Source organism: Stegostoma tigrinum, chromosome 11, assembly GCF_030684315.1.
Source record: "Stegostoma tigrinum isolate sSteTig4 chromosome 11, sSteTig4.hap1, whole genome shotgun sequence".
In the NCBI taxonomy this organism is placed as follows: Eukaryota; Metazoa; Chordata; class Chondrichthyes; order Orectolobiformes; family Stegostomatidae; genus Stegostoma; species Stegostoma tigrinum.
The window spans coordinates 16,513,080-16,538,919 of NC_081364.1; the positions used below are offsets into that span (position 1 = coordinate 16,513,080).

At 41.9% G+C, this 25,840-nt stretch overlaps 1 protein-coding gene across 3 annotated transcripts in view; it reads right to left on the minus strand.

Annotated features, from left to right (window-relative positions):
* LOC125460536 (copine-9-like) overlaps window positions 1–25,840 on the minus strand; it is a 428,858-nt gene that overhangs the window by 34,903 nt on the left and 368,115 nt on the right. For all 3 annotated transcript variants that reach the window (XM_059649788.1, XM_059649789.1, XM_048548086.2), the window contains 4 exons: window positions 21,213–21,266; window positions 17,411–17,472; window positions 17,240–17,286; window positions 14,980–15,161 (listed from right to left, as the gene is read on the minus strand). In XM_059649788.1, the coding sequence (XP_059505771.1) occupies window positions 14,980–15,161; window positions 17,240–17,286; window positions 17,411–17,472; window positions 21,213–21,266 (345 nt within the window). The remainder of the gene's footprint in view (window positions 1–14,979; window positions 15,162–17,239; window positions 17,287–17,410; window positions 17,473–21,212; window positions 21,267–25,840) is intronic.

Genomic DNA, 25,840 nt, shown 5'->3' on the forward strand with positions numbered 1-25,840 from the left:
TGTCTGGCTCAAACCAAAACTGAAGTGTGCAATAATTGACTTTGTGCTGCAAGAACAAAACACATTTTCCTGTACCCTTCAGAAACAACTGCCAGGAGACTAGTTCCAAATCTTAGTAATGAAACACAGTTGATATATTAACACTATTCCTGAGGTTTGCACTTTTCTCTAAAGTAGATATCTGCCATATTCTTGACTGATAGAAATGCGGATCGTCCAGGAATGTTCTGCAGCCTCTAGCGATTAAAGCTTACTCTCCTGGGCACTGGCAGGAGTAACTCGAGAGAAATGTCATAGTGTGCTAAATTAGCACTACGCTTTTTTTCATTATTTGACATGCTTTTGTTAATTAGTTATAATAATATTAGAGATGCATAGAAAGGGTTGATTGGCAGTTAAGTATCATCCAATTGGTCATTCATTCTCTAACTGATGTAGGCAAGTGGATCGTCACATGGATGAACTTGTTAGGTGACCAATGGTGGGTGTCTGCAGGAAGAGAAATATAGAAAGTCATGTAATTTCCAGGAATCCATCCAATGAGTTGACAGCCCTATCGATGGAGTGGGGTGTCTGTCTGTCATAAGACTGTGTCCTTGACTATGCTACTTTAATGTGGCCATAGTCATTCATATATTTACAGAGGCTGTGAAGCTGGCATGTACAGGCATGGTGAGGGTGGAATGTGGTGGAAGAAATATCACTGATTGAGATCCTAAAGGCTGGTTACAGTTTTGCTGGTGGAGTCTGTACTGCCTGGTACAGTTGAATTATTTTATGTTTAAAAAAAGGTACATGAACACAATCTTCAGTCAATATTATGGGTGTTTCCCTGGAGGTGAAGTGCAGGAAAGTTCCCAACATTCTTTATTCATTAAAGTTTGGGTGGGAGATTCTGGAATGGGAAGAGAAATTAGTGAGGCAATACAATGGCTTCATCTATACAATGAGGAATTTTCCATTCCCTTGCATAAGTATCCCATAAAAAATGAATTAAAGCAGTCTTATAGTTGTAAGATTTTAGATAAAGAAGTGATGTTTTACGCTGTTCCTCTGAATTTAAGGTAAAACAGAACATCCAAGAATGCAGGATAATGAAATCGTATTGAACTCTGCTTGGAGATATGCCAGTGTGATTTGGTTGCCATGGGGATAAAGGGCCAGGTCAAAACTCATTAGAAATTCAAGTGACAGTTTTCAGACCCTGACATAGAAAAGAGATAACAAGGTGTAGAGCTGGATGAACACAGCAGGCCAAGCAGCATCAGAGGAGCAGGAAAGCTGGTGTTTCGGGCCTAAACCCTTCTTCAGAAATGGGGGAGGGGATGGGGTTCTGAAATAAATAGGTAGGGAGGGGGAGGCAGTTAGAAGATGGATAGGGGAGAAAATTGGCAGAAAGGAGACAGACAGGTCAAAGAGGTGGGAATGGAGCTTGCAAAGGTGAATATAGCTGGGGAGTTAGGGAGGGTTAACCAAGCGGAGGCTTGGGGATCGCTTTGCAGAACACCTCCGCTCGGTTCGCACTAAACAACTGCACGTCCCAGTTGTGAACCATTTCAACTCCCCGTCCCATTCCTCAGACAACATGTCCATCCTGGGCCCCCTGCAGTGCCACAACGATGCCACCCGAAGGTTGCAGGAACAGCAACTCATATTCCGCTTGGGAACCCTGCAGCCCAATGGTATCACTGTGGACTTCACAAGGTTCAAAATCTTTCCTCCCCCTGCTGCATCCTAAAACCAGCCCAACTCATCCCCACCTCCCTAACCTGTCCTTCCTCCCACTTATCCCCTCCTCCCACCTCAAACTCTACGCTCATTTCTGAGCTATTAGCCACATCCTGTCCCCTTGACCTGTCTGTCCTCCCTGGACTGACCTATCCCCTCCCTAACTGACCAACTGCTGGCCCCATCCCTGCCTCTTTGACCTGTCTATCTCCTCTCCACCTATCTTCTCCTCTATCCATCTTCCATCTGCCTCCCCTCCCTATTTATTTCAGAACGCCCTTCCCCTCCCCCATTTCTAAAGAAGGTTCTAGGACTGAAACGTCAGCTTTCCTGCTCCTTTGATGCTGCTTGGCCTGCTGTGTTCATCCAGCTCTACACCTTGTTATCTCAGATTCTCCAGCACCTGCAGTTCCTACTATCTCTGAAACAACAGAAAAGAGGCATTTGGTTTTGCTGAATGAAAACTCTCCACCTCAGTTTTAAAGGAAGACCTGGGGAGGATGACCAAAAGCAGCTGTGTCAAGCAGTGGAAAATAATGCTGAATGCTGGTGACAACAGATCATCTACTTGAAGAAAAGAGAGTTGTACTGATTTAAGTATGAGAACTCAACAACTTATCCAATGCTGATGGAAGTCAGTTTGAACTTACTTGAGATATTGAGTGAAAAGATTTCGAAAGAACATTGGAAAACTCATTCTTGAGAGAATAATTGGAAGAAACTTGAATCTATAAGGCCACCTATCTGCTTGGAGTTGTGAGTGACATATAAACATGATTTGAGGTTTTCTCTTGTGATAATTTGTCAGTCTATAGGTGTCTATTAAGTAATGTGCAGTCTATTTTGATGTCAATTCATTTGTTACAGTAAAAGCCTTCAGATGTAAAATTTTGCCATGTGACAATTTTTGTCAGTTGCTGGGAGATTCGTGTTTCTTTTTAAGAGTTATTCAACTCTGTAGAGATTATAATATTGCATGGGAATGAGTAAAAACTGATGGCAGAACTCTAACAAGCTTCTGAGATCACTGGCTTTTAATTTTTATTCAAACATTACAGTTTTCCTTTTCCTCCGAGAGATCAAATCAATTTTTTCTTACAACTTAATTTGTTACATTCCTGATGGAGAAAATGCCATTAATTTATTAGGTAACTAAACAAAATTAACGTTGTCAATGATTACACAGGGAAAAATTAATTTGAAGATTGTACTGCTCCGTAGAACCTCAAAATTGTTCACAGTGCGGTAGATACTATGCATTGGTAAAATCCATGTTATTATCTCTTTTTCTGTCAAGGGTAACATTAAGTGTAATTAATTTTAATTACTGTATTCCCATGATTGTATTGCAACATTTGGAAGCTAAAACAAACTGCAACGAGAATTTATAATTCAATTGACTTCTTCCATTCCATCTGTTGGTGTATGCTACACCAGAGACGAGTTAATCTATTTTTGAGTTTTAAGCAAACTTATAGGTGCACAAAGATTCACTCCTTCAAACCAATGCTGCAATATTTGGCACTGTAGTGACTAGGGCTCTGGTGCTACAGGAGCCAGTGAGGTGAAAAATCCCAAAGGAGCTGCTGCCAACCAGTTCCTGAGCAAGTCAAGCTAATCACCATGTTGTAGAGCGTGATAATAGAAGAGTTACAAGCGTCAAAAGTGCAAGCAGATGGTGATGCTAACTTGACAGACAACCTTCCATTTCAACCTTACTACTTTAATTAATGCTTTCTCTTAACTGTGCATGGCTAATCATACTTTCAGCTTCATGAGAGACCCTCAACCGATGTTTTTTAAAAAGGATCTAAGTATGTGCACCCATGAAAGTGAGTAGGAAACACAGAAGGCAGGAAGGGGGTAGCAGTGTTGGATGCGGTGGTTAAGAGCCTTTGGAGGATAATCCAGTAGGCTGAATACTTTATATGAGGCACCGTACATTATTGGTGGTAATGAACCACAAGGTGGGAGGTGGGTGCAACCACAGAGTTAGAGTGAGTGGCGCTTCCCAATATGGAGCACTGAAGGTCTTTCAACATCTTGCAGTATTACTGCACGTTCTTCCAGACCGTGGTCTGTGCACTGACTTGGATGGCCACTTCAGATCAGAACGGTAACATCTGACATAGTGTGCAGCTGGGATTTAAATGCGGCACCTGCACTATGAACGCCAGAGAGAGCTGGCACCAATGGACATTATTACGCTGCTGAAGGCAAGATCGTGCAAGAGCAGTGCCATAGAGGTGTGGTGCATACTTAATGAGGAGAGCAGCAAAGAGTTGTGTGAGACAAATCACTGGAGCTCACAAAGGGAAACCCTCCATGAAACTCCACAAAATTGACACTTAGCTAATTTTTGATAAAATTAGTGTGAGCTACATTTTCAGAGATAAACATTTTTTTGGAACTATTGTCTGAAGTCTTAACATTTTCAGAGGAAGGCGCTTTTTCCCTTCAGCTTTCAAGATTCAGATGGGGCATTAAGCAGTTACATATATAATGTAGGATTCCATGGTAGCAGTAATGTGAGAGGCAGTGGTAATGTGAGACTGCCCTCATGCACATCACAAGTATCTATATTGTTATCACCTAATATGGTCTAAAGGGAAGAGGGAACAGGTGATGGATATATCAGTTTATAGTTAATTAGGAGTTAATTCATCAAATAAATATAGGGTTCTGATGATCAGTGAGTGACTGTTTTATGGAGTATTGCTGTTGTCGCACAGTGGCATTGTCCATACCTCTGAACCAGAAGGCCAGGGTAAAAATAATAGAGTAAAGCAAAAAGAAGAATAGTGGACAAGTTAATGGAAAATGGGATATAGAATGGATTGGAGCACTGGTTAAATTCCTCATTGACATTGATGGAAATTTGCCTCTGATGAATTTAGGGATATGTATGAAAACATGAATATTAGTGACATTGTGGTAATGTATGCAACACTTAGTAATGGAATGTGTGAAAGAAAACACCCAATGATAAATGAGATGCTTCATAAAATTTTAGCACACAAGCAAGTTGCAAATTAATATCTGCCCTGGTTTGGGCAGTCCATGCAAAGAACTCATAGGAAATTGTTGGGGGCTACAATTTATATCTATTGGTTTTTGGGAGTAATCCAAACATTCCTTCAGTAATGAGTGGATGATCCCTCAGCTTGTGAGGGAACTGCAATTAATTCCACTGTTTTCTAAGCACTTAAATGCTTCATTAACTGTAAAACCTTAATTAAGACAGAGGCTTCTGAGAAAATTTGATGAGCCTTAAGATATCATATGTGGCCAACTGAAATACATTTTTTTAATAATCAGGTGACATTGTATAAAATGAAAGGGAAAATGGAGAGTGGAACGGTCTGGGAAAGGTTATAGGTGATGTTGAAAAAGCAGTAATTTTACATATGGGAGCCAAACTGTTAGGATACAATGTGTTAATTGGCACAGATTACACAATTTTAGAATTTGAACAACACATAACACATGATGAGGCAGCATACACTTTGTATACAGATAGGTTGAATCAGACATTTTAAAATTCATTCATGGGATGTGGGCATCACCAAATAAACCGACATTTATTGCCAGTCCCTAATTGCCCAGAGGGCAGTTAGGTGTCAACCACATTGTTTTTGGTTTGTTGTCACATGGAGGCCAGGCCAGGTAAGGATGGCAGTTTCCTTCTTTAGAGGATATGAGTGAACCAGATGGGGTTTTCTGACAATGGATAATGGCTTCATAATCGTCATTAGATTCTTAATTCCAGAATATGGTAGTGAAGGGCTGTCTGACGATAGACATGGTGATGCTGAAGAACAGGAAAAGGCTATCTATCCCAGAGGACAACTGCCAATAATTGGCACTACAGTCACATAAATTTCAAAACGGGCCAGTAAATGGAGAGAGACCACCATTATAGGGACAATCAGTGATTTTGCCAGCAGACACAAACATTGGTTAAATATTTAAGGTGAGGGATGGAAGCAAGATTTATGCATTAGTAAAATGCAACAAAGGGTGCAGGAAGCCAGAAAATGTAGTACAAATTTGGGATGTGGGCCTGGAAGGGAACATGACCCAGGGAAAAAAAAAAATGCAACAAGACAAAAGAATTATGCTAAAATGAGATGGAGATCTATTAGTTTTGGAGTCCAAAAAGAGAGAGGAAGCAGAGTAAAAGTCGTAATTTGAGAAGAATAAATACTATGTAACCAAAGTGGAGCAGCTCTAGTGGCTGTAAACAAATTAGACGGAACAGTAATAAAAGAGACCAAACAAAAAGAGGCAGACAGCTGGAGAGAACTTGATGTAGACAGACAGCAGCAGTGACACACGGCTGAGGAGGATTCTGGGAGAAGTCAGAGATAACATAGTGTGGAGCTGCAGGAACACAGCAGGCCTGGCAGCACCAGAGGAGCAGGAAAGTTGTCGTTTCAGGTCCCAATCCGAAATGTCAATTTTCCTGCTCCTCTGATGCTGCCTGGCCTGCTGTGTTCCTCCAGCTCCACACTGTGTTATCTCTGACTCCAGCATTGGCAGTTCTTACTATCTTCTGAGGGAAGTCAGCTCACTTACCACACCAGAGAAAGGAATCTTGGAGGAACCGATGCTTGACAGTAGGAACAGAATTGAACAGAGGAGAGCAGTGAGAAGTGATTGATGAGGATTCTGGGAGAAATTGGCTTACTCACTATGACTGAGAAGGGGATTGTGAAGGAGCCCCGTGCTTAACAAGAGGAGCAGCAGCCAACAGAGGGCAGCAATGGGAAGTGATTGAGGAGGATTCAGGGAGAAGTAGGCTTGCTCACCAAAGCTGAGGAGGGCATCGCAGAAGAATGTTCATTGGAGTTCCTGTTGACATTGCAGGTTCAAAAGTGATGTGCTGCACAAGAGGGCTCCCGATTGGTGAATATTAATCAGGCGACTTCTTTTACCGAGACAACAAGGTGTAGAGCTGGGTGAACACAGCAGACCAAGCAGCATCTTAGGAGCAGGAAAGCTGACGTTTCGGGCCTAGACCCTTTAGAAAAATCTGATGAAGGCTCTAAACCCGAAATGTCAGCTTTCCTGCTCTTAAGATGCTGCTTAGCCTGCTGTGCTCATCCAGCTCTATACCTTGTTATCTCAGATTCTCCAGCATCTGCAGTTCCTATGATCTCTGACTTCTATTACCCTTGCATTCAATGTTTTTTTAAACTGCTTCATTGTCTTACAGTCTTAGAGTATTTGACCGTAGGATCTCTGCAATGTGAAAACAGGCCCAACAGGTCCACACTGACTCACAGAGCAATCAACACATACCCACCCCCGTGCAACACACCTAATCTAGGCATCTCTGACACTACGGGCAATTTAGCATAGCCAATCCACCTAGCCTGCACATCTTTGGACTGTGGGAGGAAACCGGAGCACCCGAAGGAAACCCATGCAGACATGGGGAGAACGTGCAAACTCCACACAGACAGTTGCGCAAGGGTTGAACCAAAACTGGATTCCTGGTGCTGTGAGGCAGCAGTGCTAACCTCTGAGCCACCGTGTCACAGTTGTTTGGAAGGTAATATATTTAGTAAGCCTCTGGATTGGTGAGTAATAACTGTAATTAAGGTAACTACATAGGAGTTATTTATTTATTTATCTAGTAGTCACTAGAGGGTGAGAAATGGCAGTTCATGGGGTGAGAGTGGGGTGTGCTTCTCTAGTGAGATGTAGGAAATCAGTGACAATTCAAATGTCCTAACAACTACATCTGTAGGAAGTGTGTCCACCTGCAGTTCTTGGATTTCGATCGGTTGGAATGGTAGTTGGACTCCGTAGGAACAAGCAGGAAGTGGAAAGCATCATGGACAGGATTTTCAGGGATGTGGCCAGTCCCAAGAGGGAGGGATTCGGATACCTGAATCATTAGGATCTCTTCCAGGGTAGGTGGGAGACCAGCGGGGCACCAATATCCTTGCACAAAGGCTTGTTATTGCTAATTGGGTAGATTTAAACTGGTGTGGTACGGGATTTGGAAATTGGAGCGGCAGCGTGAGAGGAGAAGGTTGAGGTTAATGGGATGAACAAGCAGGGCCAGTCTAATGAATGGTGTGGGACCATAAAAGGTGTATTGACAAAGACAGGGAGGAGAAATAATAAAACTTGCTGAAGAACAAGATAGAGCGTACTGCCAAAATTAGAGTTCTTGATACAAATGCACCAAGTATAAGGAACAAATTACGTGAGCTGCAGGCACAGATTCAAATTTGAAACTGATATTGTAGCTATTACAGAGTAATGGCTGCAGGATGATCAGGTTTGGGACCTGAGCATACCAGGTTATAAGGTTTACAGGAGGGACAGAGTAAACAGTAGTGGGGGTGGAATGACATTCCTGATTAGAAATGTAATCATTTCTATGTTAAGTGAGGATGTGATGAGGGGAATGCTCCCAGAGGAGACCTCATAGAAACAGAGAAAATAGATGCAGGAGTAGGCCATTTGCACTTTGTGCTGATGAGTCGAACTGAGGATCTGTAAAGAAACTAAAACCACAACAAGAGTCATACGTAGACAGTAGCTCAGAAATGCTAGATTGCATAAATGCTGAAATTAGGTAACGATGTGGCAAAGGTGGAATAATATCTATGGGGGGTTTTAGTTTTAATACAGATTAGGAAAGACAGACCAGCACCTGCCAGAAAAATTTTTAGAGTGCGTCCAGGATAGTTTCCTACAGTAATATATCTTGGATGTGACAAGGGGACAAGCAATTTTGGAACTAGTAATGAGCAACGAATCTGATTTAATTAGTGACCCAATTGTTTGTGACCATTTGCCGAATGGCAATCATAACAGTGGAGGGTGTTCAAAGAAACACTTAAGGCTGTTCAGAAGCAGTTTGTACCCATGAGAAGGAAACGCTCCACTTTCCAAAAACAAAACCAGCCATGTACATCTAAGGAGATAAGGGACAAAATTCAATTAAAAAACAGCTTATAAAAATGCAAAGTACATTACAGATCCTCCACAATGAGACAGATACAAAGACAAACAAAGGGCCACAAATCTGCTTATAAGAGCAACTAAAATGGATTATGAAAGGAAACTTGCAAGGGACATAAAAGACAATAGAAAGAGGTTTATAGCTATTAAAAGGAAAAACTGGGTAAAATTATTATTTCTGATGAAGGATCTAGGCCCGAAACATCAGCTTTTGTGCTCATAAGATGCTGCTTGGCCTGCTGTGTTCATCCAGCTCCACACTTTGTTATCTCTTTCCCATTATCTCTAAAACTACTATTGGCCCACTGAATGTTGAGGGTGGGGATATTGTCAATGACCATAGGGAAATGACATCATGTTGAATGGTCATTTTGCTTCAATATTCAGAGCAGAAAAGGAGGATAGCTTAATGGAAGTCCCAGAGAAGTTAACAGAGAATCAGGAACAAGGTTTAAACAAAATTAGCTTAAGTAACTCATCAATCATGGGAAAATGAATGGAACAGAAGAATGGCAAATCTCCTTCATCTGTGGGGTTTAAGGGAGAGAGGACAGAATGTTGCCAGTGATCTACCCATGACCATTCACAGTACCCTGGAATCAGGGGCTGTACCTCTGATTGGAAATTTGCTCATGTCCCTCTGCTCCCTAAGAAGAGTGACAGAGGGAAATGAAGGAATTACAAACCAGTTAGCCTGATATCAGTGGTGGGGAAATTGCTGGATTCTATAATCAAGCATAGAGTAACTGATTACCTCAAAGACCTCAGTTAATTGGAGAGTCAGCGTGGATTCATGAAGGGTATGTTATGCTTGACAAACCTCAGGGTTTTTTGAAGTGGTAGTAAAGGTGGCCGACAGAGGTAATTCAATGGATGTTATCTATATGGACTTTATCAAAAGACCCACACAAGAGACTGTTAGCTAAGTTGGAGGCTCAAAAACTTGAGGTTGTGTTACTCATATGGATAGGAAATTAGTTAGGTGGCAGGAAACAGAGTCAGAATAATGGGTAAGTACTCAAATTGGCAAGATGTGACTAGTGATAATCCACAGAGATATGTGTTGGCACCTCAACTACTCACAATATTCATCAACAGTCAAATATCTAAATTCACTGATGACATAGAATAGGTCAGCATAGTAGACAGTGTTGATGACAGCATCAAATTACAACAGGATTTTGACAGTTTAGGTGAATGGGCAAAGCTTTGACAGATGAATTTTAATATCAACAAGTATAAGGCTATCTACTTTGGGCTGAGGAAGAATAGATCACGGTATTTTTCAGAAGGCACACAAAGTAAAACACAGTGAATGTCCAATGGGATTTGGGGTGTTCAGGTACATAGCTCTTTAAAATGGCATGAACTGGTGTGGCAAACAGTTAAGAAGGCTAGTGCAATGCTGCCCTGCATATCTAAAGGGCTGGAGTATAGGGATGCAGACGTGATACAAAATCCTAGTTAGACCTCACTTAGAGTACTGTGAGCAAATCTGGGCACCACACCAGAGGACGGATGTATTGACCCTGGAGGAATTCAACTCAGGTTTACAAGGATGATACCTGGACTTCAGGGGTTAAGTTATGAGGAGCAAGTACACAAATTAGGCCTTTGTTCTCTTGAATTTAGAAGGTTATTTAAGGTCTTCCGGATATAAAGAGAGAAAGACAGGTTAGATAGAGATAAACTATTTCCACTGGAAGAACATCCTAGAACCAGGGAGCATAGCCTAAGAATTGGCGTCAGGCCTTTCAGGAGAGATATTACTTCTACATGTAAAGAGTATTGGAAGTTTGGAACTCCTTTCCTCAAATGGAAGTTGAAGCTGGGATGCTCTTTGGAGGGTCGGCGGGGACTCGATAGGCTGAGTGGCCTGCTTCCACACTGTCGAGATTCTATGATTCCAATTAGACATAAAGTGACAAGTGGTTTGGAAACAGTTCAGCAGAGTCGCCACTGACCTGCTCATCAGGCAACATCCTGTGAGGTCTCTGAACGCAATGTGGGCAGGTTAAAATTACAGCAGAAATAGGCTAAATTATTAGCTTTTCAGTCACTGCCTGGGAAAGTACTGAGATTTTGCTGCTGTCACAGAGAGAAGTAATTTTGACTATTGTGAGTTTCAGTCTCACTGGGGGTGGATTTTCTTTGTGTGCTGTATGTAGCTCAGTCTGTGCAAAATAGACTATGATTTGGTTCATGATTACACAATGAGGAAATCTTGATCCATTGTGTTACCAATAACTTGCTGTAACGGCCTCTGGATTTTAAAAGAATATTTGACAAAAGTCAGAGAATTTAACCCTCAAAAGAGTAATGAACAATTCTAAATTAAGCTTATTTCTACAGGAATTTCTACAGGAATAGTGCCAGATGACTGGAGGATAGCAAATGTGGTTCCCCTGTTCAAGAAGGGGAGTAGAGACAACCCTGGTAATTATAGACCAGTGAGCCTTACCTCAGTTGTTGGTAAAGTGTTGGAAAAGGTTATAAGGGATAAGATTTATAATCATCTAGAAAAGAATAAATTGATTAGGGATAGTCAGCACGGTTTTGTGAAGGGTAGGTCATGCTTCACAAACCTTATTGAGTTCTTTGAGAAGGTGACCAAACAGGTAGATGAGAGTAAACTGGTTGATGTGGTGTATATGGACTTCAGCAAGGCGTTCGATAAGGTTCCCCACAATAGGCTACTGTACAAAATGCGGAGGAATGGAATTGTGGGAGATATAACAGTTTGGATCAGAAATTGGCTTGCTGAAAGAAGACAGAGGGTGGTAGTTGATGGGAAATGTTCATCCTGGAGATCAGTTACTAGTGGTGTACCGCAAGGGTCGGTGTTGGGTCCACTGCTGTTTGTCATTTTTATAAATGACCTGGATGAGGGCGTAGAAGGATGGGTTAGTAAATTTGCAGACGACACTAAGGTCGGTGGAGTTGTGGACAGTGACGAAGGATGCTGTAGGTTGCAGAGAGACATAGATAAGCTGCAGAGCTGGGCTGAGAGGTGGCAAATGGAGTTTAATGCAGACAAGTGTGAGGTGATGCACTTTGGTAGAAGTAACCAGAAGGCAAAATACAGGGCTAATGGTAAGATTCTTAGTAGTGTAGATGAGCAGAGAGATCTCAGTGTCCATGTACACAGATCCTTGAAAGTTGCCACTCAGGTTGACAGGGCTGTTAAAAAGGCATACAGTGTTTTAGCTTTTATTAATAGAGGGATTGAGTTCCGGAACCAAGAGGTTATGGTGAAGCTGTACAAAACTCTGGTGCGGCTGCACTTGGAGTATTGTGTACAGTTCTGGTCACCGCATTATAAGAAGGATGTGGAAGCTTTGGAAAGGGTGCAGAGGAGGTTTACTAGGATGTTGCCTGGTATGGAGGGAAGGTCTTACGAAGAAAGGCTGAGGGACTTGAGGCTGTTTTTGTTAGAGAGAAGAAGGTTGAGAGGTGACTTAATTGAGACATATAATATAATCAGAGGGTTAGATAGGGTGGATAGGGAGAGCCTTTTTCCTAGGATGGTGACGACGAGCACGAGGGGGCATAGCTTTAAATTGAGGGGTGAAAGATATAGGACAGATGTCAGAGGTAGTTTCTTTACTCAGAGAGTAGTAAGGGAATGGAATGCTTTGCCTGCAACGGTAGTAGATTCGCTAACTTTAGGTACATTTAAGTCGTCATTGGATAAGCATATGGACGTAGATGGAATAGTGTAGGTTAGATGGGCTTGAGATCAGTATGACAGGTTGGCACAACATCGAGGGCCGAAGGGCCTGTACTGTGCTGTTATGTTCTATGTTCTATGTTCTATTATTTCCTTTTAAAGAATTCTGTCAGCTTAAAGACTGTAAGTTCTCAGCCACTGGTGTTACAAATTCTGGGAAAAGCAGCAGGATTAGTGAAATGGATTGCTCCTGAGCACTATAAAACACTGAAGCATGTCAGAAAAAAATATAACTTACAAACGAGATAGCAAGAACTGCAGGTGCAGTGATAACACAGTATGGAGCTGGAAGAACACAGCAGGCCAGGCAGCATCAGAGGAGCTTTGAGTCAGGACCCTTCTTCAGAAATGGGGGAGGAGGAAGGGAGCTCAGAAATAAATAGAGAGAGGAGGGGTGTTGCTAGTGAAGATAGGTGGGATGGTGATAGGTCAGTGTCAGGTAGAGAGTGGTGTGGATTGGTCAGTAGGATGGGAGGGGCAGATAGGTGGGGGAGAAGATGGATAAGTTGTGTCAGGTCAAGGAGGCAGGGATGGGAGGGAGCGTTCGACATGGGATGAGGCTGGGATGGAGAGATTTTAAAACCAGTGAATTCCATCTTCAGGCCATTGGGCCATGGGCTCCTGAGGTGGAATATGAGGAGCTGCTCCTCTAGTGTGCGGTTGGTGCTACTGTGACACTGGAGGAGGCCCAGGGTGGACATGTCACCCAGGGAGTGGGACCAGGACCAAAAATGGTTAGCAAAGGAAGGTATTGTCGTTTGTCACCTATAGGGTGCAGATGCTCTACAAAACGGTCTCCGAGCCTATGCTTGGTCTCGCTGATGTTGAGGAGGCCACATTGGGAGCAACGGATACAGCAGGCCATGTTGACGGATGCACAGGTGAATCCCTGTCTGATATGGGAGGCTTGTTTTGTGCCTTGAATGGAGGTGAGGGGGGAGGAGGTGTAGGGGCAGGTGCTTGTATGGAAGTTTCCCTGCAACTGCAAGAAGTCCTACACCTTCCCCTAAACCTTCCCCCTCACCACAGGGAGAAGCTGAATAGGTTGGACTACTTTTTGTTGGAGTGTCGGAAATTGACCAATGACCTTATAGGAGTTTAAAAGATCATAAGAGGCATGGAAAAGGTGAATAGCCAAGGTCTTTTTTTTTCAGGGTAGGGGAGTCCATAAGTAGAAGGCATTGTTTAAGATGAGAGAGGAAATATTTAAAGGGACCTAAGGGGCAACTTTTTCACAGAGAGGGTGGTGCATGTATGGAATGAGCTGCCAGAGGAAATGCTAGTGGTTGGTAGAATTACAACATTTATGGATACATGAACAGGAAGGCTTTAGAGAGATATAGACCAAATGCTGACAACTGGGACAAGACTAATTTTGGATTTGGTTGGCATGGACAAGTTGGACAGAAACGTCTCTTTCTGTGCTGTAAACCTCTATGACTCTATAACTTTGAACCTCCAGGTTCTGCATGGGATGCACAATTCCATCTTCCCCAGGTTGAGTTCAGTCCTTGATGAGGAATTTAGTGTTTAAATCCAGTCTAAGCTTTAAATTGAGATATGAATGGATTTGGAAGAAATGCAGATTTTAACCCCTGCCCACCAAATGACATTCTCCAAGTCTTAGAGAAAATGTAAATCCAGCTAGATGCAAAAGCCTGGACTTGATCTTGCCAGTTTGTTTTTGATGTTAATGCTGCATCAAATTGTCCCTGTAAAGTCTGTAATGAAGATTTGTGTATATGTATCAATTAATATTCAATCTTATCATCTCATTCCACACTAAACATTTTTTATAAAGTAAACGTGCTGTATTCAGAAGTGGCTGCCAGATAATTTTGCAATTGCAAGCTTGTCAAGTCTCTGAAAGCTTCCAAAATAGATGATAAAGGGACATTAGTAGTTGAATTTGGGGAACTTCCTCACTTGCTAAATCAAGGCTTTTTCCAAGAACAGTGGAAATCTGGGCTTGATGTTATTGTCAAACAACAAAACTTTATATTCTCATTGTAAGAGAATATAAATCTCTCCCTCTTGCTCGCTTAGGAGATGAGGACAAAGGGGCAACAACCTTGCTCCTCCTCCTGTCTGAAATCTCTCTCAAAAACAGAAGGATACCCCTACAAGCAAAGATATTTAAAATGTAAGTGTGTGTCCGAGAGATTGAAATTTTTACTTATTTAAGAATCTAGCTGAACCAAGCTAAACATAGTTAAGTATATGTTGAATTTGCAGTATTAAGACCTTATAAGCTTTTGACTTCTGTTATAACCACCACAAGTGGACAAAGAGAGGAATCAGTTCATCCTCCAGACGTATCCATAATCAAGTTCCATTCACACAGGATAAAAAATGTTCTTCATCCAAAAGTAGCAAAAAACACTTAGCACGTCTTTCATTCGATGAGACGTAACACCAAACACCAAGACCAAAATAGCTTGGGCAGTCACAGCATTTGCTGCCAAATTGTATGCTAAAATATTCCCAGCCTGCATGATGCTTTCTCACTGTTGCTCACCAGTATAATATTTACCTACCAGTGGAAACTCATGGGATACTTTCCCATCTGGCGGTAGCTTTGCTCCAAACCCTAATGCTGGAAAGAGCTTGTCACTGTCATAGTCCTGAATGATCTCTCCAACTGCTTTTAACGCCATGGCATATGCATTCATCTGATATGGGTTCATGTAGTGAAGAGAAGTTGGCTGTGAAGGGTTTCCTGTATGAGAAAAGAAACATGCTATATAAAAGAACCAAATCAAATAGCTCACTTTACATCAAGGCAAGGATAATGGAGGCTACATATATCGCATTTACTATTAAAAAGTATAAATACAAAAAAGATTATTATAATTTGAACACTATTTCAGTGTTTTTGTTTAAAACCAATGTAAACCAGAGATTCACCCAAGCTCAAACAAATTTAGCGCAGTTTAAAGTTTTATTGTTCACCACAATATGAATGTTATGGTTTCACTGCTCTCCTCAAAATAATTTTATCAGAAGTGTAATTTCTATATTTCATTGTTTTAAACAACTGTGCTCTTCTGATAGTCTTTTAATGTAGTAGCATTATGGTAGTATCTTATTCATTGCACAAGTAACCCTTAAGCCCAAACTATCTGGGGACATAAGTTCAAATTCCACAACAGCAGGTTTAAAATTAAATAAACCTTGAATAAAATGTGTTATTAATGATGGGGGACGTCTTGTGCCGCAGTGGTAGTGTCCCAGAAACTCTGGGTTCACATCCCACACCAGCCTTGGAGGGAGTTCTCCTGACATGTTTCAATGACCTGATAATCAGTGCTACTTCCTGCTATTCCCCAAAAAAAGGGAAAATACCTACTTCAGTTACACTTAAAAAAACCCTCCATCAATAATAGTGACAAAGAATGACAAGATTATTGGGGTACAATTTTCTTCTGAGTGTAGGGGTGAGCAGGTTAGGTGACAACTAATAGGCTACTGCCATCAATTTGAAAAGTTGCCCAATCAGCAAATCAGACCCAGGTCACTCAGAAACTGCTGGCCAATCAGGGTAGTTCAGTGGTAAGCATTGCTGCCTTATACCGCCAAGGACCCGGGTTTGATTCTGCAGCTGGGCAACTGTCTGTGTGGAGTTTGCATTTTCTCCCCACGTCTGTATGGGTTTCCTCCTGGTGCGCCGGTATTCTTCCACAGCCCAAAGATGTGTAGGTTAGGGTGCATTGGCCATGCTAAATTATCCAGAGTCCAGGGATGTGCAGGCTAGGTGGATTATCCATAGGAAATGCAGGCTCATGGACTGAGAGTGGAGCGCTGGGTTTGGCTTGCATGCTCTTTGCAGTTTTGATGCAGACTCAATGGGCTGCATGGTCTCTTTACCACTGTGGGGATTCTATGACTTCAAGCTTCTGGATCCTGAAGTCTGTTTGTCAGTGCCTACTTCCCAGATGATCCAGCAGCAAGAAAGTAAGTGTTTTTTTAAATCTTAGAATAGAACAGTACAGCACATTACAGGCCCTTCGGCCCACAATGTTGTGCCGAACTTTTACCCTAAACCTAAGGTCTATCTAACCTCCACCCCAACCTTATACTATCATCCACATGCTATCTTCTTTCCACAGGCAGGGGGTTGTGAGGAATGGTGGGGGAAGGTCCGTGGAGTTGGAGGCAAGTTGAGGCTAGAGCTTTCAGGTCATCACCTGTACCCCTCTCTGTGCCTCAGAATGTCCCCAGATTGATGAAGTTGGAGGACAGTGCTCAACCTGGTGGTAGGTCTCCCTGGTTTCCCAGTCAGAAAACAAGCCACTGCTCTCACTCACCCAGAGGTAGATAATCAGGGAGGAGGCACATTGAATCCCTTAACTGGTCACTTGAGGGCATTAATTGCTGGTGTGTTGAGAAAACGCTCAATGAATCTTGTTACCCATCACTTCATTGCTGAGGTAGTGAGGAGACAGTGAGTTTCTTTCCAGAGCTACGGTGCCCGATTCTTTCCCCTCCTGACTATCTCCAGAGACTTTAAGGTTCCACGATTATAAATTCCCACCTGGATCACAAATCCCTCTTAGGGAAGGAAATCTGTTCTCCTTATCTGGTCGAGTCTGTGGCTACAGGCCCATTGCAACATAATTGACTAGGCTCTGACCAAACCTATTAATTACATTCAACAGAGAAGTTCACCACCAGCTTCCCAAGAATAATTAGAGATAGGCAATAAATGCAATTCCCACCAGTAATGGCCACACAACATTAATGAATAAAAGAAGGCACTGCTGAAGTGTGCAACTTCAATTTCTCTTTCAAACTCACCATTAGATGCGGTGAAATCTATTGCCACAGTGAAATTTAGCTGAGTTCTGAAAGAGAGTTAGTGACAAGGATGTTCAACACAGGTAGAATGACTGAAGGCGTAACTTATTTTTGACCAAAAGGACAAATGATTACACAGCCTACGTATTAACTAATGTGGTTGATCCATACCCGCCTTTAATGTAATCCAAAAATGTGAAATCAGATTCTACTTTGAAAGAAAGAAGAGTCACCTAGTGGGAAAAAGAGATAACCTGTCAGTATGAATGGTTTTCACAGTAATACAGGTCTAGTAACATAGAAAGCATTATTATGTATTCTTTCATGATAAGGAAGAAGACTGTATGGAATCATGACCCCTGTGTAGATTTTTCATGTCCTAGAACAGAAAATCAGGAAGTTGTACTCCTTCTCTAGATTCCTTTGCCTTGTAGTAAAAAAAATCTTAAGCCTAAATATAGCCAGTCTTGTTTACTTTTCAGAGACTGTAAAGTGTAGTTTTTAATTGATAAGTCACAGACTTTTAAAAGTGGACTCAGTCAACTTGTGCCCCTGGCAATCAGACACAAATATATGGAGGAGTATCAAAAAGCAACGTTTTGATTAGCATAAGCATTATCTCCATAAATCCTACTAAAGTGACCAGTCTTTACCTCTATCCATTGTGCATATGTGTATACATATGTGTGTTCGTGTGCACGTGTGTGCGTGTGTACGTGTGTGCATGTGTGCGTGTGTGTGTGTGTGTGTGTGTGTGTGTATATACGTGCGTACGTGTGTATGTGTTGAATTAGGTGGTTAGTGTTTTATCTGGTAGAGTTATATAACAACGGCAGCTCAAATTTATGTAATTGTAAAAAATAATAATTCTTAAGTGTAGAAATCTGGTACATTTGTTGTCAAATTGGGTATGAAGGAGCAGTAATTTGGGGCATTCTGCATCGTTTTAGCTATTTTCAATTTTTGATGACTTCAGGAAGACCAGGCTTTGATTTCTAGTGGACTATCCCAGGTGAGGTATAGCATTTGAAATAAGAGGCAAATCAAAAAGACAAAAGGAAAGAAACTACAGATCAGTTATTGTTCGCAAAGAGCAGGTGGCTACAGCTATTGCTGTAGAGGTAGTGTTGACTTTGATTGTTGAACAGTCAATTTCACAATCCTTAGGTTTGCAGATTGGTTGAGATTCTGTAGTTCTGATTCTTTTTGACCACGATTGAATTCCAGCATTCAGGGAGAAAGAGAGTCCTTTTGTTGTCGTGCTTCCCTTTTTAGGAGAAGCAGGGTATCAGCCTATTGTTATTTTTGCGGTCACAAAAGATCACCCGCTCCCCAAACTTTAAAGGACAACTATTTGGAATTCTCTTTGTACCCGTAAGAGTGACATTCTACCGGTCGCTCTGTCTCTCTCTTTCTCTTCCTAGATTGTCACTGGAGCAATACCTATTTTCAGCTATCAAGCCTCTTTTGAAAAAACACATTCTGGAATTACAAGTTAAAAATGTCCAATGCACCTCATTTCATTAAAAAAAAATGCAATCTTCCTCTAAAGCTGATTTACCCTGAGGTGAGTATTATAATACATTGGCGATGGTCATTGCCTGGCACTTGTATGGCACTGATGTTACTTGTCACTTTTCAGTCCAAACCTTGATATTGTTCAGGTCTTACTGCATTTGAACATGGATTGCTCCAGTATCTGAAAGGTTATGAATGGCGATGAACATCGTCCAATTGTCAGCAAACATTCCCATAACCACTGTTAGACTCTAACTGACTTCATAAAGGACAGAAAATCATAGATGAAGCAGCTGAAGATGGTTGGGCCTAGAAAACTACCCTGGGGGACTAATGCAGTAATGCCCTAGGGCTGAGATGAACGACTAAAATCATCTTCCTTTGTGCGAGGCATGGCTCCAATCAGTGGGGAATTTTCCTCACATTTCCCACCGACTCCAGTTTTGCTAGAGCTTCTTGTTACCATACTGATTGAATGCAATCTTCATACGAAGGACAGTCACTCTTCCCTCGCCTTTGGAGTCTGGTCTTGGTGGAAACCAAACTGAGTGACAGTGAGCAGTGGTGCTTGAAAGGATTATTGATCAAGAATAGACTGATGGGGTGTGGTTCAATTTGCGCTGCTTTCTGAGCACAGGGCATAACCGAGCAATTTTCCACCTTGTCAGGTCGGTGTCAGTGTTGTAGATACACTGGAACAGCTTGGCTTTGGCAGGGCAACTATTACAGGAACAAAAGTCTTCAGTACTATTGATGTATCCACTGTCTTCAGCTGTTTCTTGATATCACATGGGATGAATCAAATTCATTGAAAAAAAGCAATTCCTAATACTCCAGCTTCACAGGATGGATCACCACTTTGCACTCCTGGATGAAGAGGGATGAAAATGATTAAGCCTTATCTTTTGCACTGTTGTGCAGCAGTCCATCATTATTGAGGTTGGAGATATTTGTGGAGATCCCATCTCCTGTTAGTTGTTTGGTTCTCTACCACCACCTTACATGACTGGATGTGGCAGGACCCCAAAGCTTAGATGTGGCCTGTAGGTTGTGGAATTGGTTAGCTGCATTGCATGCTGCTTCTGCTATTTGGCATGCAAATAGCCCTGTGTTATAGTTATACCAGATTGGCACTTCAGTTTCAGATATGTGTGTTGATGCTCCTGGCATGTCTTCGTGCATTCTTCATTATAAAGTAGTATAAGAGTTCCTGGGACAATTCTCTGATTTAAAATACCTGTACAGCTTTTGACAAAAATTATTATGTACTTGAAAGATAGAACTGCAATGGATTCAAAAATAAAACAAACAATGTGTCAAAAGTTAACTTGTTTTTGAAGCAGGGTCCCCCATGCTCAAGGTTCCTCTCAGAATACAAATGCTGAGCTTTCAGTAATGTCTAAATGCTCCATGCTATATATGATGGGTTTACTTAAGAATCAAAATGCTGGGCATACCTGTAGCTTAATAATGTACATTTGCATATTACTTGTATACCATAGAATTGCATGGAATCTAAATCATGGAAATCTTGGCTCCTCACTTGATTCAGCCGGTTCAAGTCAGTATTTCTCACCACTCTAGCATCCTTTTACTTGAATTACCTTTGTTCATCCAAACCTCCAGGCAACCTATTTCCCCTCATGAGGTTGTAGAGCTGGTTGGATTATGTAGATACGCAAGGGAGGATTGTGGTCATGAAATTACCTAAGTATGCAGAGGGTATTTCAAATTTAAGACTTGGCGCTAGGAACTAAAATACCTTAGCAGAGTCATGGGACATACTGCAAGATAAGGTACAGTCAGTGATGTTTTGAAGGAGACTGACCAGAGAAACATTGGAATAGTTAAACAAAGGTAACAAAGGCATGGGAAAGGCTTGCACCAGCAGTCAAACTGTGGTAAGATAGAGGTGAACAACCTTACAGTTGTGAAAGCAATTGGTCTTTGCCATGGAAAGGATATGGGGTCAAAAGCTCAGTTGAGATTTGAATACCATTCTGAGGCTGTGGGTAGTTTTCTTCAGCCTGATACATGGACTGGAGAGAGGGATGGAATTGATTACAAGGGAACAGAGCTCCTTATAGCGCCAAGAGTGATGTCTTGAATCTCCCAGGTACTGAAGACTTTCCAGCACATCCAAGAGTAGATAAGCTGTCTTCCAATTTAAAATGGATTAAGGGAGGCAATGGACAAGCTGCGCTGCATGTCATTAACACACATATGTTAACTCTAGGTCTATGAACGATATTACCCAAGGACAGACATGCAGATGTGGAAGAGGAGTGGTAGATCCAGATCACATCAGGCTGGTAGATACAGAAGCTGTAGAGAGGTGAACAAGAGACGGAGGGCAACATTTCTTATGCTTTTTTTCCTCTCGATTTTAAGATGTTTCACTAATGAACTGCCATACCTCATTCTGCTTTTGTAACTCATTTGGGATAGTACTCACTGTTCCAGAATTGATGTACTTCTTCTTTTTCCCTCTTTTCTTTGGATTTAAAACCTACAGAGACAATAAAAGGCTATTTATGCACAGATGACAACAGTAAGGATATGGGCATGATGCCACATTTGTCGGCAAATATTCTTCTTTTGAAAGAAGTTAGAGTATTACATGTGATTAAAACATTACAAGACCACACTGTGTAAATTGTTGCCACACCAACAATAGGGACTGGCTTTGGGGGTCAAAGACTTTCAATAAGAAGCTGTGCTTAAATCACTGGTTATGAAATTGTGGCCCACAGAATGCAATTCCCTGTCTATTCTAACTCTTCATTCACTCCCTCCACTACTGACATGCAGTGGTAAGACTATGTACAGATTGTATGATGCACTGCAGTAACTCAAAGCTTCTTCAACAGGACCTCCCAAACCCACCTCCGTAATCAATAAGGACAAAGACAACAGATGAATGGGAACACCACCATCAGCTGAGGGTTTCACCCCAAGCCACCCATCCTCACATTAGGAAATATATCACTGTTTCTTCAATGTTGCTGAATCAAAATCTTCCCTATTGACATTTTGGGTGATTGTATACCAAATGGATTGCAGCTATTCAAAAGGAAGCTCACCACCATTTGAATAGACAATAGACAATAGACAATAGGTGCTGGAGTAGGCCACTTGGCCCTTCGAACCAGCACCACCATTCATTACGATCATGGCTGATCATCCACAATCAATATCCTGTTCCTGCCTTATCCCCATAACCCTTGATTCCACTATCTTTAAGAGGTCTATCTATCTCTTTCTTGACAGTATCCGGACAGTTGGCCTCCTCTGCCTTCTGGGGCACAGCATTCCATACATCCACCACTCTCTGGGTGAAGAAGTTTTTCCTCAACTCTGTTCTAAATGGCCTACCCCTTATTTTTAAACTTTGTCCTCTGGTTCTGGACTCACCCATCAGCAGAAACATGCTTCCTGTCTCCAGAGTGTCCAATCCCTTAATAATCTTATATGTCTCAATCAGATCCCCTCTCATCCTTCTAAGCTCAAGTGTATACAAGCCCAGTCGCTCCAATCCTTCAACATATGATAGTCCCGCCATTCCAGGAATTGACCTCGTGAACCTACGCTGCACTCCCTCAATAGCAAGAATGTCCTTCCTCAAATTTGGAGACCAAAACTGCACACAATACTCCAGGTGCAGTCTCACCAGGGCCCTATACAGCTGCAGAAGGACTTCCTTGCTCCTATACTCAATTCCTATTGTTATGAAGGCCAGCATGCCATTAGCTTTCTTCACTGCCTGCTGTACCTGCATGCTTGCTTTCATTGACTGATGTACAAGAACATCTAGATCTTGTTGTACTTCCCCTTTACCTAGCTTGACTCCATTGAGATAGTAATTTACCTTCCTGTTCTTGCCACCAAAGTGGATAACCACACATCTATCCACATTAAACTGCATCTGCCATGCATCCGTCCACTCACCTAGCCTGCCCAAATCACTCTGTATTCTCATAACATCCTCCTCACATTTCACACTGCTACCCAGCTATGTGTCATCAGCAAATTTGCTAATATTACTTTTAATGCCTTCGTCTATATTATTAATGTGTATCGTAAACAGTTGCGGTCCCAGCACTGAACCTTGTGGTACTCCGCTGATCACCACCTGCCATTCCAAAAGAGACCCGTTTACCACTACTCTTTGCTTCCTGTCAGCCAGCCAATTTTCAATCCAAGTCAGTATTTTGCCCCCAATACCATGTGCCCTAATTTTGTTCACCAATCTCCTACGCGGGACTTTCTCAAAGACTTTCTGAAAGTCCAGGTACACTACATCCACTGGTTCTCCCTTGTCCATCTTCAGAGATACATCTCAAAAAAAATTCCAGAAGATTAGTCAAGCATGATTTCCCCTTCGTAAATCCATGCTGACTCTGACCTATCCTGTTACTGCTATCCAAATGAGTTGCAATTTCATCTTTTATAATTGACTCCAGCATCTTTCCTACCACTGACGTCAGGCTGACCGGCCTATAATTCCCTGTTTTCTCTCTCCCTCCTTTCTTGAAAAGTGGGACAACATTAGCCACCCTCCAGTCCGCAGGAACTGATCCTGAATCTATAGAACCTTGGAAAATGATTACCAATGCGTCCATGATTTCTAGAGTCACTTCCTTAAGTATCCTGGGATGCAGACCATCAGGTCCCGGGGACTTATCAGCCTTTAGACCTAACAGTCTATCCAACACCATTTCCTGCCTAATATAAATTCCCTTCAGTTCATCCATTACCCCAGGTCCTTCAGCCACTATAACATCTGGGAGATTGCTTGTGTCTTCCCTAGTGAAGACAGATCCAAAGTACCTATTCAACTCTTCTGCCATTTCCTTGTTCCCCATAATAAATTCACCTGTTTCTGACTTCAAGGGCCCAATTTTAGTCTTAACCATTTTTTTTCTTTTTACATACCTAAAAAAGCTTTTACTATCCTCCTTTATATTTTTGGCCAGTTTTCCTTCATGCCTCATTTTTTCTCTGTGTATTGCCTTTTTAGTTATCTGCTGTTGCTCTTTAAAAGCTTCCCAGTCCTCCGGCTTCCCGCTCATCTTTGCTATGTTATACTTCTTTTTTATCTTTATACAGTCCTTAACTTCCCTCATCAGCCACGGCCACCCCTGCCTCCCGTTAGGATCTTTCTTCCTCTTTGGAATGAACTGATCCTGCACCTTCTGCATTATATCCAGAAATACCTGCCATTGTTGTTCCACTGCCATCCCTGCTAGGGTATTGTGCCATTGAACTTTGGCCAGCTCCTCCCTCATAGCTCCATAGTTCCCTTTATTCAACTGCAATACTGACACTTCCGATTCTCCCTTCTCCCTCTCAAACTGCAGACTAAAACTTATCATATTATGGTCACTACCTCCTAATGGCTCCTTTACTTTGAGGTCCCTGATCAAATCTGGTTCATTGCAGAACACCAGATCCAGAATTGCCTCCTCCCTGGTAGGGTCCAGTACAAGCTGTTCTAAGAATCTAATTTCTCCAGGACAATTAGGCACTGTCAATAAATGGTGAGCCAGTCAGCTCATATCTTGTGCGTGAACAAATTAAAGAGTGTAAAGCCATCATTTCTTCACCAGTGACGCCTGTAAGAACATATTCATTATAAAGTGCTTGGTTAGGCCATAAGACCATTGACCACTCCTACAACATGAACATTCCCCATCCTAGAGAGGTTAAAACAGTTTGTCCCAGGCACAACAAATCTCTGCTCTGTGGGATCAATATTTTGTTTTAAATATTAAATCAGTTTATTCTTACATATTAGATTATAGTCCTCTCAGCGATGCCTGTTAAGAGCAGAGGCATCAATCTGAAGAACAACCAATAGCTGGAGCAGTGAATCCTCGTATCCTATCTCAATTTCTGCTTCATAAGCTTACAAATATCATCTTTCGTGAAATGAACAGCAATTAACCATGAGCATTCCATCGGATACTTTTGAGAAATCTGTAGAGCTGGTGCTGGCACTGGCTCAAGAGGATTGAGTAATGTGAAGGTTTGTAGGTGGTTAATCAAATCTAATGTTATTTGAATATGGACCTCACGATTATGTATTCTTGCTGAGCTGTTGGGATTTAACAAAACGGCATAGGAACCCAAAAAACTGGAGTGGTGTCAACAACTAATTATTGACCAGAAACTGAACAGGACCATCCGTATAAATACTGAGGCTACAAGAGCAGGCCAGACACTGGGAATTCTGTGGTGAGTAACTCAGTTCCTAGCTCCTCAATGACCATACGCTATCTACAAGGCACATGTCAGGAGTATGATGGAGTAGTCCCCACTTGCCTGAATGGGTGCAGTTCCAATAACACTCAAGAAGCTTGACACCATCCATGACAAAGCAGCCCAGTTGACTGGCACCACAAACACCAACTGAAACATTCACCCCCTTCATTACTGACACACAGTGGCAGCAGTATGCACCGTCTGCAAGATGTACTCCAGCAATTCACCAAGATTCCTTTGACAGTGCCTTCCAAACTGACAACATCTACAGGCTAAAAAGACAAGTGCAGGAGATGTAGAAAGCACCACCAATTACACATTTCCTTCCAAGTCGTACACCACCCTGACTTGGAACGATACCATAGCTTCTTCATTGTCACTGGGTAAAAATCCTGAAACTCCCTTTCCTGTGGTTGTCCAAACACCATAAGGACTGTATTAGCACAAGAAGGCAACTTATCATTGCCTTCTGCAGGGCTACTAGCAATGAACAAAAAATTCTGGTCTAATCAGCAACAGTCACGTCCCATGAACAAATAAAGAATTCATGGAATTGTTTAATGTGGTTTGCATTAAGTCAGTCAGTGCACTTACTTGTGAAAAGTAAAATATTCACATAAGACTGTCACTAATGGAATCAATAATCATTTTATTTGCAAAACATGCAGGATTTTTACTTGCAAAAGATCCAGGATTATCACCCATTAATCATGCTGCTGAAATCGCAAGAAGTCTTGTCCGTAGTAAATAAGGGGAATTCCCAGAAGTAAAGGAGAATGAAACAGTTCAGAGCTTAGAGTATTTAACTTTCATTGAATC